At 42.3% G+C, this 15,126-nt stretch overlaps 1 protein-coding gene across 4 annotated transcripts in view; it reads left to right on the forward strand.

The window, feature by feature from the left end:
* Positions 1 to 15,126, forward strand: part of LOC149251386 (protein REVEILLE 8-like) — a 302,326-nt gene continuing 287,200 nt past the window's right edge. Inside the window, exon 1 of one of the 4 annotated variants that reach the window (XM_089459399.1) lies at positions 1 to 447. In XM_089459399.1, the coding sequence (XP_089315525.1) occupies positions 266 to 447 (182 nt within the window). In that variant the 5' untranslated portion in view covers positions 1 to 265. The remainder of the gene's footprint in view (positions 448 to 15,126) is intronic. The other 3 variants (XM_089459397.1, XM_089459400.1, XM_089459398.1) reach the window with 3 other exon arrangements.

Below are 15,126 nucleotides of genomic sequence, written 5' to 3' on the forward strand. Positions count from 1 at the left end.
TACCCGATGGAACAGCTGAGCTGATAGGAGAAGCGGTGAGAAGCGAAGTACTAAATTAGCGGGGGTATTACTTTGGAGATTCTTACTGGATGGATGAGATATCAGTAAAGAAGGGCAGGGAAACAAAATTAACGACTATTCGTCCCATTCTCAACTAATTTTTCAAGTCCTGAATTGCCTGCCACATCCACAGGTCACTAGTTGGAAACTATGAGCGCACATAAAATCGAAGCCGAGGACTGCTCGAAGAGGCGTTGAAGTTGTTATGGTGGGAATTATGCTGGTCGGCTCGACGATGATTCCTGCGGGCGGCGCGGCGGCAGTGGCGGTGACGTCCGTGGAGGAAGGAGGAGAATTGAAGAAGATACGAAAGCCCTACACCATCACCAAGTCCAGAGAAAGCTGGACTGAGCAGGAGCACGACAAATTCCTCGAAGCTTTGCAGCTGTATGTATTGGTCCTACATAGGTTTTGAGGCCTAGTCACTTGTTTATATCAATGCTCTCTCAGAATTGAAAACTTGACCCGGCTAGCGCTTAACAACTTATATAGTAGAACAATATCACATGACCCAGTGATTTCCAGAATTTGCATTCCGTTTTTCTATGGCAGTTTTAGTTCTCCGTCCTCTGCAACTAGATTTAAACTCTCTCTTTTGACACTGAAATTTGTTCAAAATTACCCAGCTTATTTTGTTGTTTGAATTATTATTAACATCCAGGCATAGTATATAGGAAAATTGTTGAAAGAAAATTGCATGGCAGAAGTTAGGAAACGTGGAGTATCAAATAGTGTTGATGTTATTTAGAAAGTTGAAACTCATTTGAAGATCAATTGTCAGTCAATATTTTTTTCTACGAAACGAGTAAATATAACCAAAATCATTTCAACCACAATAACTTTGGTGCCATAGATTTATGTGATTTAGAAACTTAAGAGTGAATTGCTCTCCATAAAAGAGTTCATCATGAAGGAAAAAATTGGTAGATGTTCTTGTACTTGTTTTCAGTCAGCTAACCTGCCGGGAATCGTAGATTCTCTAAAAGATTACAGACTGTCAAAGAAAATTGTGGTGTAGATTTGGTTGCAACCAATGGAGGCATCATCTATTTTCTCTAAAATATGGTATTTTGTTTTTCACCATTACAAGGTAACCATTCAATGAAAGACTTAAGCAATTCCATTTCTAGTAGATTTTGACAACAATGATTGGAGAGAAATAATTTATTTTTTGAAAAAATATTATATTTATAAATCGATGTACATGTACGTCAAAATTGTCGTATAAAATAGCCAAAGAGCAGTCATGCAAGATCAGCCTTGTCACATTAAACTATCAATTTCCTCCAACCAGCTTGAGAGGACAAGTCAAACAAATGATATAATATGGTGGACTAATGCCACATGTAAAAGCTCCAAGCAATACATAACTCAATAAGGGGGAGGCTACCCAAAATATAGTGGTAGGCCAAGCCATACATGAACGAAATAATCCTAAAGGAGAGTTGTCCATTAGATGAGCAACAAATATGCCAAGAAATACGTGGAATGTCTAGGCTTTAGCTTCCCTAACCACCCACATGTGTGAAACAAACATAGAATGTGAGGGCCACCTACTCAAACTCCTCGTGCCTTTGAAATGTGTTAATAAATGAAAAAAAGCAGCATGTGTAGCATCCAAGATAACCATCTCAACCAATTCTACAAAATAAATGTGTAAATATCCATCCAAGTGGCACATGTGGTATCTAAAAGGGTGTACCCTGTGAAAATTCTTAGATATAACAATCTCAGGAATCCTACTACAACCAGCTGAATCTACTTCACATAGATTGTATATTACATTACAAACTTATTTCAGATTTCTTCTTGAAACATTGAAGTAAATAACTGAAGCAGCCTACACGAAATTAAATAAGATTCTGAAACATAGAAACTGAGCAAGGAAATACAAACACATAGGACACCATTATTTTTGGACAAATGTCCCTGGAAAAACCCAATGCGGGAAAACTGGTGCAACAACTCTGAGGGTTTTATTATTATGCTGGAGAAAATCTGAGTACAATTCTAGGATGCTCAACTAACAATCCAACACAGAGAGAATATTTGACAAAAAGATTGGTGAAATGATCTCACCCTGTCACTGGGAGAATTAGTGACTGATCTTGCTGAACAGGAGGCTCTACATCACCCTCTGCGTGGCCTCTGCGCAGAATTGTGTCACTCTTGGCAGTTTCTGCGTCACCTCTGCTGCGTATTACACTGCCCCTCTTCCCGATCCTCTGCTGGTTGAGAAAATCGATGTTCTGCCTCCTGGACTCACACCCCGGCTCCCGACAACTGAAACTCGACTTCCCTTAGCAGGAAACTCGAATTCGCCTCAAGAACCATGCTGCCTCTGCATCAACATTGTGTGGGCCAGCGTCAGCCTTTCTCTTGACATCTTTCTGTCCTCCCTATGCCTTGTACTCTCCGGAAATTCCTTCTTCCAGATTCTCACTGCCCCTCTGCTGCAAGAAATCTCCTCAATCGATTTTTCCTCCTGAGAACTTCTCACTTCAGAAAATCAATTTTCTTGATCTCTCAGTGTGTTTTCCAAATGACCCTCAAGTCCCTTCTTATATCTTCCTGTTGCACAACCAACGGCCCAGATTAACTCCTAATCAAAGGCTTAGATCGTTTTGACTTGATCTCCGTCTTTATCTAGGAGATTTACCCACAATTAGATTAATAACCATTAATATTCTAATTTTCCTAAGTTTAGACTTAGGAACCCCATTAAAAATATTAATTATTTTAATATAGTCGTGTTTGGGTGGAATTTCCCAAAACGGTTTCCAGTTTCTTTGGAATGTATGTGCCTAAGCCTCCCTGCAAAATTTGAGGCCTAGAGCATATTCGATGCTACCCAAAAACACTTCCTCTTAGTGAGGAATGTGCTCTAGCAATATACTGCTGCTGCATACTGCTCTGACTTTGAAGCATTGTCCTTTGCGCTGCTGATCTGTGACATGTTCCCCACCAACTACTGCGCTGCTGTTGCAACTGTACTGTTGCCTTTGACACTGCCACTGCCAATGCTACATTTGTAATACAACTCCCTCTCAAACGCTGTATCTGCTATGCTACTAGCACTGCCACTTCTAACACTGCACCTGTAGTGCAACTTAATTGCCGAGAGAAGCAACTGAAAAACATCCAAAATTACTGAACTAACTGTGTTCAATATGATACCAAGTGAATGTTGGAATTGACTATTGCTAGTCTCTGTGCCGACCCTCTAAATCTATTGCGTTGCTGATGACCTCTGCTCTGTGCCATCTGCACTGCCACCAACTCTGCTCTACGCTGCTCAAACTCTGGCGCTCCTAGCTGCTACAACTGTTTGTCCAACACTCTTCAACACCATCCGACACTAGTCCATCCTGCTACTGCAAGACTGGGCTCCTGTAGCAAGGTATTGATCTTAGAGGTGGACTCCTCAAGGATCCTGACCATCTGTAGCTCTTTTGAACTGCAACTCTAAATCAGCGCACCTCCCTCCTAGAGGTATCTTGGCTGTCATGACGAACTCCTCCTCACGTTCGATTTTTGCGGTTGCAACCTTAGGATCGTGCTTCTCATCCTTGTCCTTTTTCTTCAAGGGACGCTGGGATGCATAGTGGCCCATCTCACCACATCTGAAACATTTCACCTTGGAGACATCCTTCTTTCGTCTCTGTTGCCCCTGTTGCCCCTTCGATGCAAGGGCTACATTATCCTCCTCCTCTACTTTGGGCTTCGACCCACTGCTGCTGCTGCTTCTGTCAAGTTTGACCTTGACCAGATCAAGGGTGAAACTTTTAGAAAAAGCCACACATCAAGCCAAACTGATCTAAGCCTTTGATTAAGATTTAATCAAGGCCGTTCGTTGCCCAACAGAAGATATAAGAAGGGGCAGGGGCTTGAGGGTCATTTGTAAAATACACCAGACAGATACTCAGTTGCCCAAGAGAAATTGATTTTCTCACTGGTCGAAGTTCGGCAAGAGAAAATCGGTTCAGAGGGAAAGTTGCAGGTGGAGGAGAGACAAAGAGGGTTCAACATTAGTCAGGGAGACAGGGACGAAGACACAGAGCAACAGAAGGAACAACGCTGGGTAGATTGATGCTAGGAGAGGCAGCGTTGGCCTGAGTGACACATGCATTACGTAGGCCAGTCTAGAGGCCAGAGAAAGTGACGTTGGGCAAGCCAGAGAGACGCAAAGGGCGAAGGAACCTCTCCCTTGGGTTAAATGCTTGTTCAGGAACATCTGCAAATATTTCTCAGAAAACCTTGTTCTATACTGCTGGGTGAAATTTTGTACATGTTGATTTTTGCTGAAGAATAATAAAACCCTCATTTGCTTCACTGGTTTTCCCACATTGGGTTTTTTCGGGGACAATTGTCCAAAAATAACTGTGTCATTGTGTTTGTATATGTGCCGACATTTTACTTACATTTAATTTCTGCAATGTTTTAATTGTGAAGGTTGCAGTAGAATATGTTTCGATATTTGCCGTAAGAATATAGTAGATAACTTATCTCTGAAGTAATAAGTAGAAGTCATATTAATCACTGCAGTAGGATTTCCGTTTTAGAAATTTTCACACTTCCGACGACTTTTCTGCTCAGCACTCAGCGTGCAGAAAACTGCATCCCTCTAGCTCTGTGCTGAGGCTTTGCGTGGCTCCCTCCGCCTTGGCAAATTCTCGATCTGGTAGTCTTACCTCTCTGTTGACTCATTCAGAGAGAGACATCCACGAAAATATAGCCCTCCTGGCAAGAATTGTGCAATCCCTTAGGGGATTCGAACTGCTGCTTGCTACAACAATTTGGCCCTTGCTTTAGTGCTAGATCTGCTCTCCCTGTTTCACATCAACAACTCTGATACCATGTGAAAATTCCTAGATCTAACAATCTTAGGAATCCTACTGCAACTAGCTGAATCTACTTCACCTAGATTGTATATTACATTACAAACTTATTTCAGATTTCTTCTTGAAACATTGAAGTAAATTACTGAAGCAACCTACACCAAATTAAATAAGATTCTAAAACATAGAAACTAAGCAAGGAAATATAAACACATAGGACACCGTTATTTTTTGGACAAATGTCCCCGGAAAAACCCAATGCGGGAAAACCGGTGCAGTAGCTCTGAGGGTTTTATTATTATGCTGGAGAAAATCTGAGTACAATTCTAGGATGGTCAACTAGCAATCCAATATAGAGAGAATACTAGACAAAAAGATTGGTAAAATGATCTCACCCTGTCACTGGGAGAATCAGTGATTGATCCTACTGAACTGGAGGCTCTGCATCACCCTCTGCGTGGCCTCTGCACAGAACTATGTCACTCCCGACGGTTTTTGCGTCACCCTTGCTGGGTATTATGTTGCCCCTCTTCTGGATCCTCTGCTGGCTGACAAAATTGATCTTCTGCCTCTCGGAATCACACCCCGGCTCTCGGCAACTGAAACTTGACTTCCCTTAGCAGGAAACTCGACTTCCCCTCAAGAATTACGTTGCCTCTGTGTCAACACTGCGCGGGCTAGCATTAGCCTTTCTCTGGACGTCTTTCTGTCCTCCCTCTGCCTCGTACTCTCTGGAAATTCCTTCTTCCGAATTCTCACTGCCCCTCTGCTGCAAGAAATCTCCTCAATCGATTTGTCTTCCTGAGAACCCCTCACTTCAGAAAATCGATTTTCTTGATCTCTCAGTGTGTTTTCTAAATGACCCTCAAGCCCCTTCTTAATTCTTCCTGTTGGACAACCAACGACCTGTATTAACTCCTAATCAAAGGCTCAGATCGTTTTGACTTGATCTTCATTTTTATCTAGAAGATTCACCCACAATTAGATTAATAACCATTAATATTTTAATTTTCCTAAGTTTAGACTTAGGAACCCCATTAAAATAATAATTATTTTAATATAATCGTCTCTGGGTGGAATTTCCCAAAACAGTTTTTGGGTTCTTTGGAATGCATGTGCCTAAGCCTTCCTACAAAACTTGAGGCCTAGAGCACATCTGATTACCCCAAATCAACATGCCCCCTCTTCCGTGTTTAACTAACTGCAAATGGTGTTAGTTTTTGTAGCACTGGATGTGTTCTAGCAACGAAATTTGGCGAAGAGACTAGAATACATGAGATTTCCAAAACCTAGAAATTGTTTATGGAAATTCTACCTAGAAATGACTTAATTATATTATTAACTATTTTTTTAATGTTTCCTAAGTTTAAACTTAAGAAAATTGGTTAATTAATAAGAATTAATTAAGTCAAGATGAGAATTCTCTAGAAACTCACACGGATCGATCCAGAAATGATTTGAGCCATCGATTAAGATTTAATGTTGGCTGTTGGAGTCCCAATAGGATGGTATAAGAAGGTATCGATGTGGTGATGGAGAACACACCAGTCACTTGGAAAAATTGATTTTCCAGGGTAGCATTAGTCAGTGGTCGTAGAGTCCGAGTTTCAGTGAGGAAGCAAAGACAGTGAGCGACAAAGACAGTGATCTGGAGGAAGTTTTCCAGATCCAGAGAGGCAGTAACAAGAGGCTGAGTTATTCCCAGTGAGGCAACACAGAGGATTGCGTAGGTGCTTCAGAAGAGCAATCCAATTTAGCTGGAGGATAAATCGATTCAACTTCCAGAGGCTGGGAAAGTCTTCTAGAGGGCAGAAGAATCAATTTTCTCAGCAGAGACGGGCATAACTACTTCATCAGAGGCAGTTACGGGCTTTTAGATGTCCAAGGGTCTATGCAAGCACTGCGTAGAGGCTAACGCAGAGGGTCCAGGAGGACGAATTTTCTAAAGGTAAGCTGTGCTGGGGTTGCTCGTGGAAGAAGGGAAATTCCCTTGAATAATTTTGGCTAGATTTTCTAGCTGTCTAGATTGCTAGTTGGGCATCCATAGATTGTACTCAGAATTCACTGCTGCTTAATAATATAAAACCCGCAACTGCTGCACTAGTTTTCCCAAGTTGGGTTTTTCCGTGGACAATTGTCCAAAAATAATGGTGTCATTTTTATTGCGTGTGCGCTAGTATTTTCTCAGTTTCTAGTTCTATTTTTCTTCTGCAGTTTTATTTGTGAAGGTTGCAGTGTGATTAATTTGATATTTGTCGTAGCAAATAAATTGTTAAATTGATTAACAATTAGAAGAATTAATTCCAGTTGTTGCAATAAGATTTTAGTTTTTGGAATTTTCACATGGTATCAGAGCGTAAGTGATAAGCCTAGAAGCTCAAAAGCGAAGGAAAAATTTCGCTGCTCAGAGGGAGCAACAGACCGAAATTCTTAGAGGCAGCGTAATGCTCAGACATGCAGGCTGAATTGCTGGGGCAGGAATTCGATTTTCAGTTACAGGTTGCTGAAAAGTCGAGTTGCCTGGGTTAGTGATTCCAACAGTCAGAGAGAGCATCAACAACTCAAATTTTTGCTGAGCAGATTTTTGATTGGATGCAGAGGGTTTTGTAGCAGCAAAAATGGCATCGAGTGGAAGAGAAAAGCACGCACAACACAGGGAAAATTTCTCTCAGGGAACTTTGAGTCTTAAAATTTCAATTTTTCTAGGTAGATTGGCAGTAGCAGCTAACATATCTGCGCATTCTAGGAGGTGGTGCGAATAACAGAGCAGGAGCCAAGCACAAGGAAAGAGGGTTTTCGACGGTTTTGATATGGCCACAATAGGGCTTAGAGATTAGGATAGGTTGGAGGGTTCCTCCAACTATGTCATCTGGAAGGCCAGGATGTTCTTCCTGTTGGATGAATATGGCCTGAAAGCTTACATAGATAATGTGGTGGCAGTTCCCCAGGATGCAGATAAGCTCAAGGAATACAGGAAGGAGATGGCAAGGGCGAAGCAGTTGATTTTGGATGGAGTCCGAGATCATATAGTCTCACATGTAGCGGCTAAGGGAACCACCAAAGAGATGTGGAATGCTCTCTCCATGTTATACCAGGGTACTTCCGAGCAACATAAGATGCTCCTGGAAGAAAAGATGAGATGCATCAGGATGCAGAAGGGGGAAGGCATAGACCCCTTTCTCACCAGGATTGAGGAGGTCCGAGACCAACTTGCAGCTGTTGGGGCAACACTTCAACCTTCAGAGCTAGTACTGTTGGCATTAAACAATGTCTCGTAGGATTGACAAGTCTTTGTCCAAAGTAGATTGGGCAGAGACATGCTACCAGGATAGAACAGAATGTGGGCTAACTTGCAGCAGGAGGAGTTGAGGCAGGCTCTTTTAAAGAGCTCCATCAATGGCAGCAATAACAACGGATCGAAGGGTGTGAAGGAGGAGGAGAATGTGGCCCTCACATCAAAAGGTCTCAGTTAGGGGCAGGGGAAGCAGAAGAAGAAGAAGGACCTATCTAATATAAAGTGCTTAAGTTGTGGCGACTTTAGCCACTACAGTACTCAATGCCCTCTCAGAAAGAAGGACACGCAGGAGAAGCAGGACCAGGCGGCAACGCATGTTGAGATAGATAGGTTGTTGTCTAAGTTGGAGGAAGACTTCGCGATGATGGTAGCCATACCTCCAGGAGTGAGGTGGGGTGACTTGGAGTTATAGCCCCAAAGAGCTACAGAGATTGGGCAGGGTCCTTGAGGAATCCACCTCATGGATCATTACCTTACTATAGGGGCCCACAATATTCAATAGCAAGATGGGTTAGTGTCAGTTGTTGCAGTCAGATTCTCGAGTGATAGTTGCAGATTCTCAGGAGCGTAGTGCAAAGTTGGCAACAGAGCAGGAGGCTCAGTAGTAGAGTCAGCAACAACGCAGATTCTTCAGTAGATAATGCAGTGGCTAGTAGCAGTCAGGACTCAAGAGACGGATGCAGCAGACATAGATGATTCAGTAATTTGGATGCTTCTCGGTTGTAGTCGCTATAGTTGCAGCAACAATAGATGAGCGGGAGTTGCAGTGCAGATGTAGAGTTGGCAGCAGTATGGCAGTGTTAGCAGCTACACAGATGCAACATCAGAGTTGCACAGTGGTTGGTGGGCAGTAGTAGCCATACATCAACATCGTGACAAGAGGTGATACAGAGACAGGGTGTTTTGGCAGGATGTGCAACACTAGAGAGAACACAGTCCTCGCTAAGAGGGAGTTTTAGTTTCTGTAGCATCATATGTGTTCTAGACACGAAATTTGGTGGAGAGGCTAGAATACATGAGATCTCCAATACCCAGAAATCGTTTTTGGAAATTACACCTAGAAATGACTTAATTAGATTATTAACCAATTTTTTAATGTTTCCTAAGTCTAAACTGAGGAAAATTGGGTAATTAATCAAAAATAATTAAATTTAGGTGAGAATTCTCTAGAAACTCACACGGATCGATCCAGAAATGATCTGAGCCATCGGTTAATATTTAATCTTGGCCGTTGGAGTACCAACAAGAAGATATAAGAAGGGATCAATGTGTTGATGGAGAACACACCAGGGTCAGTCACTTGGAGAATTCGATTTTCCAGAGTAGCAGCAGTCAGTTGTCGAAGAGTTCGAGCTTCAGTGAGAAAGCAAAGACAGTGAGGGGCAAAGACAGTGATTCGGAGGAAGTTTTCCAGATCCGGAGAGGCATTAGCAAGAGGCCGAGTTATTCCCAGTGAGGCAGCGTAGAGGATTGTGCAGGAAAAATCGATTCAGCTTCCATATGTCGGGAAAGTCTTCTAGAGGGCCAGAGAATCAGTTTCCTCAACAATGGCAGGTAGAACGACTTCATGAGATGCAGTTCCAGGCTTAGACGTCCAAGGGTTTGCGTAAGCACTCCGCAGAGCGTCCAGGAGGACGAATTTTCTGAAGGGAAGTTGTGTCGGGGTTGCTTGTGGAAGAAGGGAAATTCCCTTAAATAATTTTGGCTAGATTTTCTTGCTGTTTGGATTGCTAGTTGGGCATCCATAGATTGTACTCAGTATTCACTATTGCTTAATAATATGAAACCCTCAACTGCTGCACTGGTTTTCCCAAGTTGGTTTTTTGCGGGACAATTGTCAAAAAATAACTGTCATTTTTATTGTGTGCTAGTATTTTCTCAGTTTCCAGCGCTATTTTTCTTCTGCAATTTTATTTATGAAGGTTGCAGTGTGGTTAATTTGATATTTGCCGTAGCAAATAAATTGTTAAATTAATTGACAATTAGAAGAATTAATTCCAGTTGCTGCAGTAGGATTTTAGTTTTGGATTTTTCACAAATCGGTGACAAGAGATGGATCCAATGAGGAAAGGGTTAACAAAACATAAATACCACCACAAGCCATGCACCAAGTCAAAACAACCCCTACTACCATTCAATAGCAAGGGGGATGACCCATCTCGTTGATAAAATAATGATACATGTGGAAAAGTGCCTCAAAATGTGTGCACTAGAGGTAGTGCTCAACCAAAATACTATGATCCTCCATCAAGTAATGCATCTCCCATGTAAATATAAACAAATGAACCAAAGCGCTCAAGTGATGGGAGCCGCACATGATCAAAGGGAGGTTGATCCACCTTAAAATAATAATATCAACATAAAAAGGTGTGCAAGGAGGGGAGTGCTTCCTCAAAAACCATGACATATTCATCCAAGAATGACATGTAATCATCAAAAACACATCATGAGCTAGGGCACTCACAATAGGAGGGTGTAACATCATTGAATCCATCATTAATAATCTCCAAATCATAGCAAAATTGGATCATAAGGTAACCATCCTTTGACAAATAATATAAGCAAAAAATATTCATAAATGAAATACAACCCACTGCACTAGGAAACATCATCACCTAGGAAAATGTGTTATCAATACCAATTGTAGTACCATTTCATTGGAAATGCATTAAATTGTGGTTGGTGCTCGTGTTGAACCCTTGGGAATTAAACACAAACCTCTACACTCTTCACTAAAAGAATGTTGAATGAATTAATTTGGAATGAGCAAACAACTCAATGATAATACAGAGATATTTACAATAATAGAAACATCAGGTTTCTATGTAGAATATGGAAACACTCAGTTTCATCTAAGAAACTGCTAAAAGAATACAAATAGCAACAACTAAAAGGAATGAACATTAAATACTAAATAGGAATATTCTAATACCCTCCCTTAATGCTCAATCTATTTACAACACCAATAGATCCTCTGAATTTTACAAATTTATCAGGACCAAGAGGCTTGGTGAAAATGTCGGCGGGCTGCTCTGTTGTGGAAACATATTGCAACTGAACTAAGCCGTCTTCAACAAGCTGGCGAATGTAATGGCAATGAGTTTCCACATGCTTTGTTCGTTCATGAAAGACTGGATTCTTGGCAAGTTTGAGCACTCCTGATTATCACAAAACAAAGAAGTAGGCCCTGTCTGGGAAACATGCATATCTGCAAGCATACGTCGAAGCCAAACTGCCTCACAGGATGCCTTAACTGCTCCCCGATACTCTGCTTCTGTTGAGGAGAGAGCCACTGCCTGTTGCTTCTTACTAGTCCAAGTAACAGCACCGGATCCTAGATTAAACACATACCCAGCTGTAGATTTACGGTCATCAACCGAACCGGCCCAGTCAGAATCAGTGTAACCACGGAGTATAGGTTTGGAACTTCGAGTGTATAGGAGACCATAATCAGAAGTGCCACGCACATATCGTAGCACACGCTTTTCTGCTTGCCAATGATCATCTTTAGGAGCTGACATGAAGCGGGAAATGTAGCTTACTGCAAAACTGATGTCAGGTCTGGTAGCAGTAAGGTAGATGAGACTGCCCACTAATTGCCTGAATAAAGTTTCATCCACAAGGGGAGAGGATGACTGTGCTGAAAGTTTGAGCCCTGGTTCCATAGGAGTCGTGGCCGGTTTGCAATCTTGCATTCTGAACCTGTCCACAAGATTTTTGGCATACTTGGACTGAGAGAGAAAGATCTGATTTTCAGTCTGCCAAAATTCAACCCCCAGACAGTAATGAAGAAGTCCCAAGTCAGTCATCTCAAAAGTGCTGCATAAATCTTGTTTGATCCCATGGATCAAATGTGCAGAGCTGCCAGTAATGATAAGGTCATCCACATAGACAACCACAAACAAGATATCATCACCAGTATGCTTGATATACAGGTTTGCATCAGATGGACTCCGCTGAAAACCCTGATCTGTCAGGTACTGATCAATTTTCATGTACCAAGCCCGAGGAGCTTGTTTCAATCCATAGATTGCTTTAGCTAACCGACACACTTTCTGTTCTTGACCAGCAACCTTGAATCCTGGAGGTTGCGTCATGTAGACTTCTTCTTGGAGATCACCATTTAGGAAAGCACTCTTTACATCCATCTGATGAACTTTCCAATTGAACTGAGCTGCTAGGGCAAGCATAAGCCTTATGGTACTCATCTTGGCTGTAGGAGCAAAAGTCTCCTCATAGTCAATGCCTTCCTTCTGTGAGAACCCTCGAGCCACAAGACGAGCTTTATACTTGTCTATGGTTCCATTAGCTTTGTATTTCACTTTATACACCCATTTGCAACCTATGGGTTTTTTTTCTGCAGGAAGATCAGAAAGTGTCCATGTGTGATTCTTCTGAAGGCTCTGGAATTCGGCTTCCATAGCCTGTTCCCACTCAGATGTACCCTTAGCCTCTGAATAGGTTTGAGGCTCAAAAGTACTGTGTAGGTTAGCCATAAGAGCAAAATTGACTGTAGACTGTCGTCTGTTCTTATGTCTAGAAGTTCTACCTTCAAGGAGCTCATCATCCCGGAGATCACCAATGGTTTTAGCCCACCATTTAGGCCGAAGAGTAGAAGAAGCAATATCAGGAGTAGAGGAACCAATATCAGGAGGAGGTGGAGAAGACTCAAGAGCAATAGGGGCCGCAAGAGGAGGGTTATTTTCTGGAGGAAGTTCAGATAGAGTATTATCAAATACTGATGCTACATCATCCCTCCCATCAGGTGGACCGACCGGAAGAAGAACACTGTGAGGCTGATCCTCAGAACACTGCTCAGAAGAAGAAGACTGAAAGAATCCTCTGTCTTCATCAAATACTACATCCCGACTGAAGCTAAGACGACCAGTGGCTATATCTATCAGCCTATAGGCCTTGTGATGATCACTGTACCCTGTCATCATGAGTTTCTGGCTTTTGGAATCCAACTTAGAGCGCTTAGCAGCTGGAATCCAAACATATGCAACTGAGCAAAATACTTTGAGATGACTGATCTTAGGCTTACGGCCAGACCAAACCTCTTCAGGAGTCTTCCCTGTAACAGCCTGAGTGGGTGATCTGTTAAGAAGATAAACAGCAGTAAATACTGCTTCAGCCCAGAATTTGTTTGGAACACTCCTGTGTTGTAGCATGGAACGAGCCATTTCAACAACCGTGCGATTGCGACGCTCGACAACACTGTTTTGCTGAGGAGTGTAAGGAGTGGTTAATTGACGTTTGATGCCATGAATATCGCAGAAGTTGGCAAACGCTGAAGAACAAAATTCCCCCCCATTGTCGGTCCTAAGGGTCATGATGTTACAGCCAGATTCTTTTTCCACTAAGGTTTTAAACTTCTGAAAGGTACTAAGAGCATCAGATTTATTTTTTAAAAAATATACCCACATCTTTCTACTGAAATCATCTACAATAAGTAAAAAATATTTGCAAGCAGTGATAGAAGCTGTATTCATAGGACCGCAAATATCGACATGAAGTAACTGAAGTACCTTAGATGCGCCCCAAGATTCTCCATTTTTGAATGAAGACCGATGTTGCTTTCCCGCTTGACAGGCGCTGCATACCCCCAACTGCTGAGTCTGAATATCAGGTAATCCAGACACAAGTCCCTCCCGAGAGAGCTGAGAGAGATACTGCATATTGAGATGCCCATATCGCTGATGCCATAGAGTGCTGATAGGAGAGATACGTGCTGCTAGAGCCACTTCTGGAGAGTCACCGGTGTCAAGTAGCCTGTATAGACCATGGTCCTCTAGGCCAACAACAACTGTTAAACTAGTCTCCCTGTCAATAATGGAGCACTTGTGGGCACTGAACACTACATCAAGTTGAGGAGAATTCCTCATAATCTGGCTGACAGATAGCAGATTAATTTCCATACCAGGAACATAGTATACATTCAGAAATATAAGTGTGTGCCCACCAGACCGAATTTGAACTGTACCTCTGCCAGCTACTGTGTACTTTCACCTCCGCCAAATACCACAGAATCACTGAAAGGTGAGAAGTCAATAAACCAGTCACGCCTGTGAGAGAAATGACGTGATGTGCCAGAATCAATGTACCATGCAGAGGAAGGAACAGGATCTGAAGACCTTTTAGCCATAAAGGCGTAAAAGGCAGACTCTGTCTGCTCGGAATGTTCTGCAACATTTGCTGTCTGATGTGGCCCTCCCTGTTTCCTCTGTTCAGAAGCAATCCTCTGTCGGCAATCTTTCTTCATGTGACCGAACCTGTGACAGTAATTACACTGCACACTTTTCTTCCTAGCAGGATCAAAAGGCTGAGAGGAGCCTTTCTGCTGAAAGGACTGAGAGGACTGATATTTTGCAGAAAATGCATTTTCCGAGGACACTGATGAAGCACTACTACCAAACTGCTGTTTCCACCGATCCTGCTGCAGAAGTTTGGTACATAAATCTGGAAACTTCAGATCAACATTTGTGGTGGTAATGTTGAGTGTTTCTATGAAGTGTTCATAAGATTTCGGTAGACTTTTCAAAGTAATGACTACCATATCTTCTTCCTCCATAGTCCGACCAATGGCTTCGAGCTGATCTCGAATGTCTTTAATTTTGTTGAGATGTTCCTGTAAAGACATATGTTCGTCCATCATGATGGAGAACAACTGATTTTTGAGAAAAAAGGCTCTGCTTTTGTCAGATGTCTCCTGCAGTTCTTTCAACTGTTGCCAGATTTCGGCAGCTGTCTTGCCAGAAGGAATCTGAGGTAACTGATCATCAGCGACAGAGAGCTTGAGAAGCATAACAGCCTCTCGATTTCGATCATCAAATTTATCTTGATCGGTACCGGCTGTACCGGGACGAAGCTCTTTGCCCAAAATGAGCTGATCAAGACGCCTGTATTCAAAAATGGTCAACATTCTTTGTTTCC

The sequence above is a fragment of the Pinus tabuliformis genome, chromosome 7 (assembly GCF_031772625.1).
Source record: "Pinus tabuliformis cultivar Carrire ecotype Pingquan chromosome 7, CPIR1, whole genome shotgun sequence".
Lineage (NCBI taxonomy): Eukaryota > Viridiplantae > Streptophyta > Pinopsida > Pinales > Pinaceae > Pinus > Pinus tabuliformis.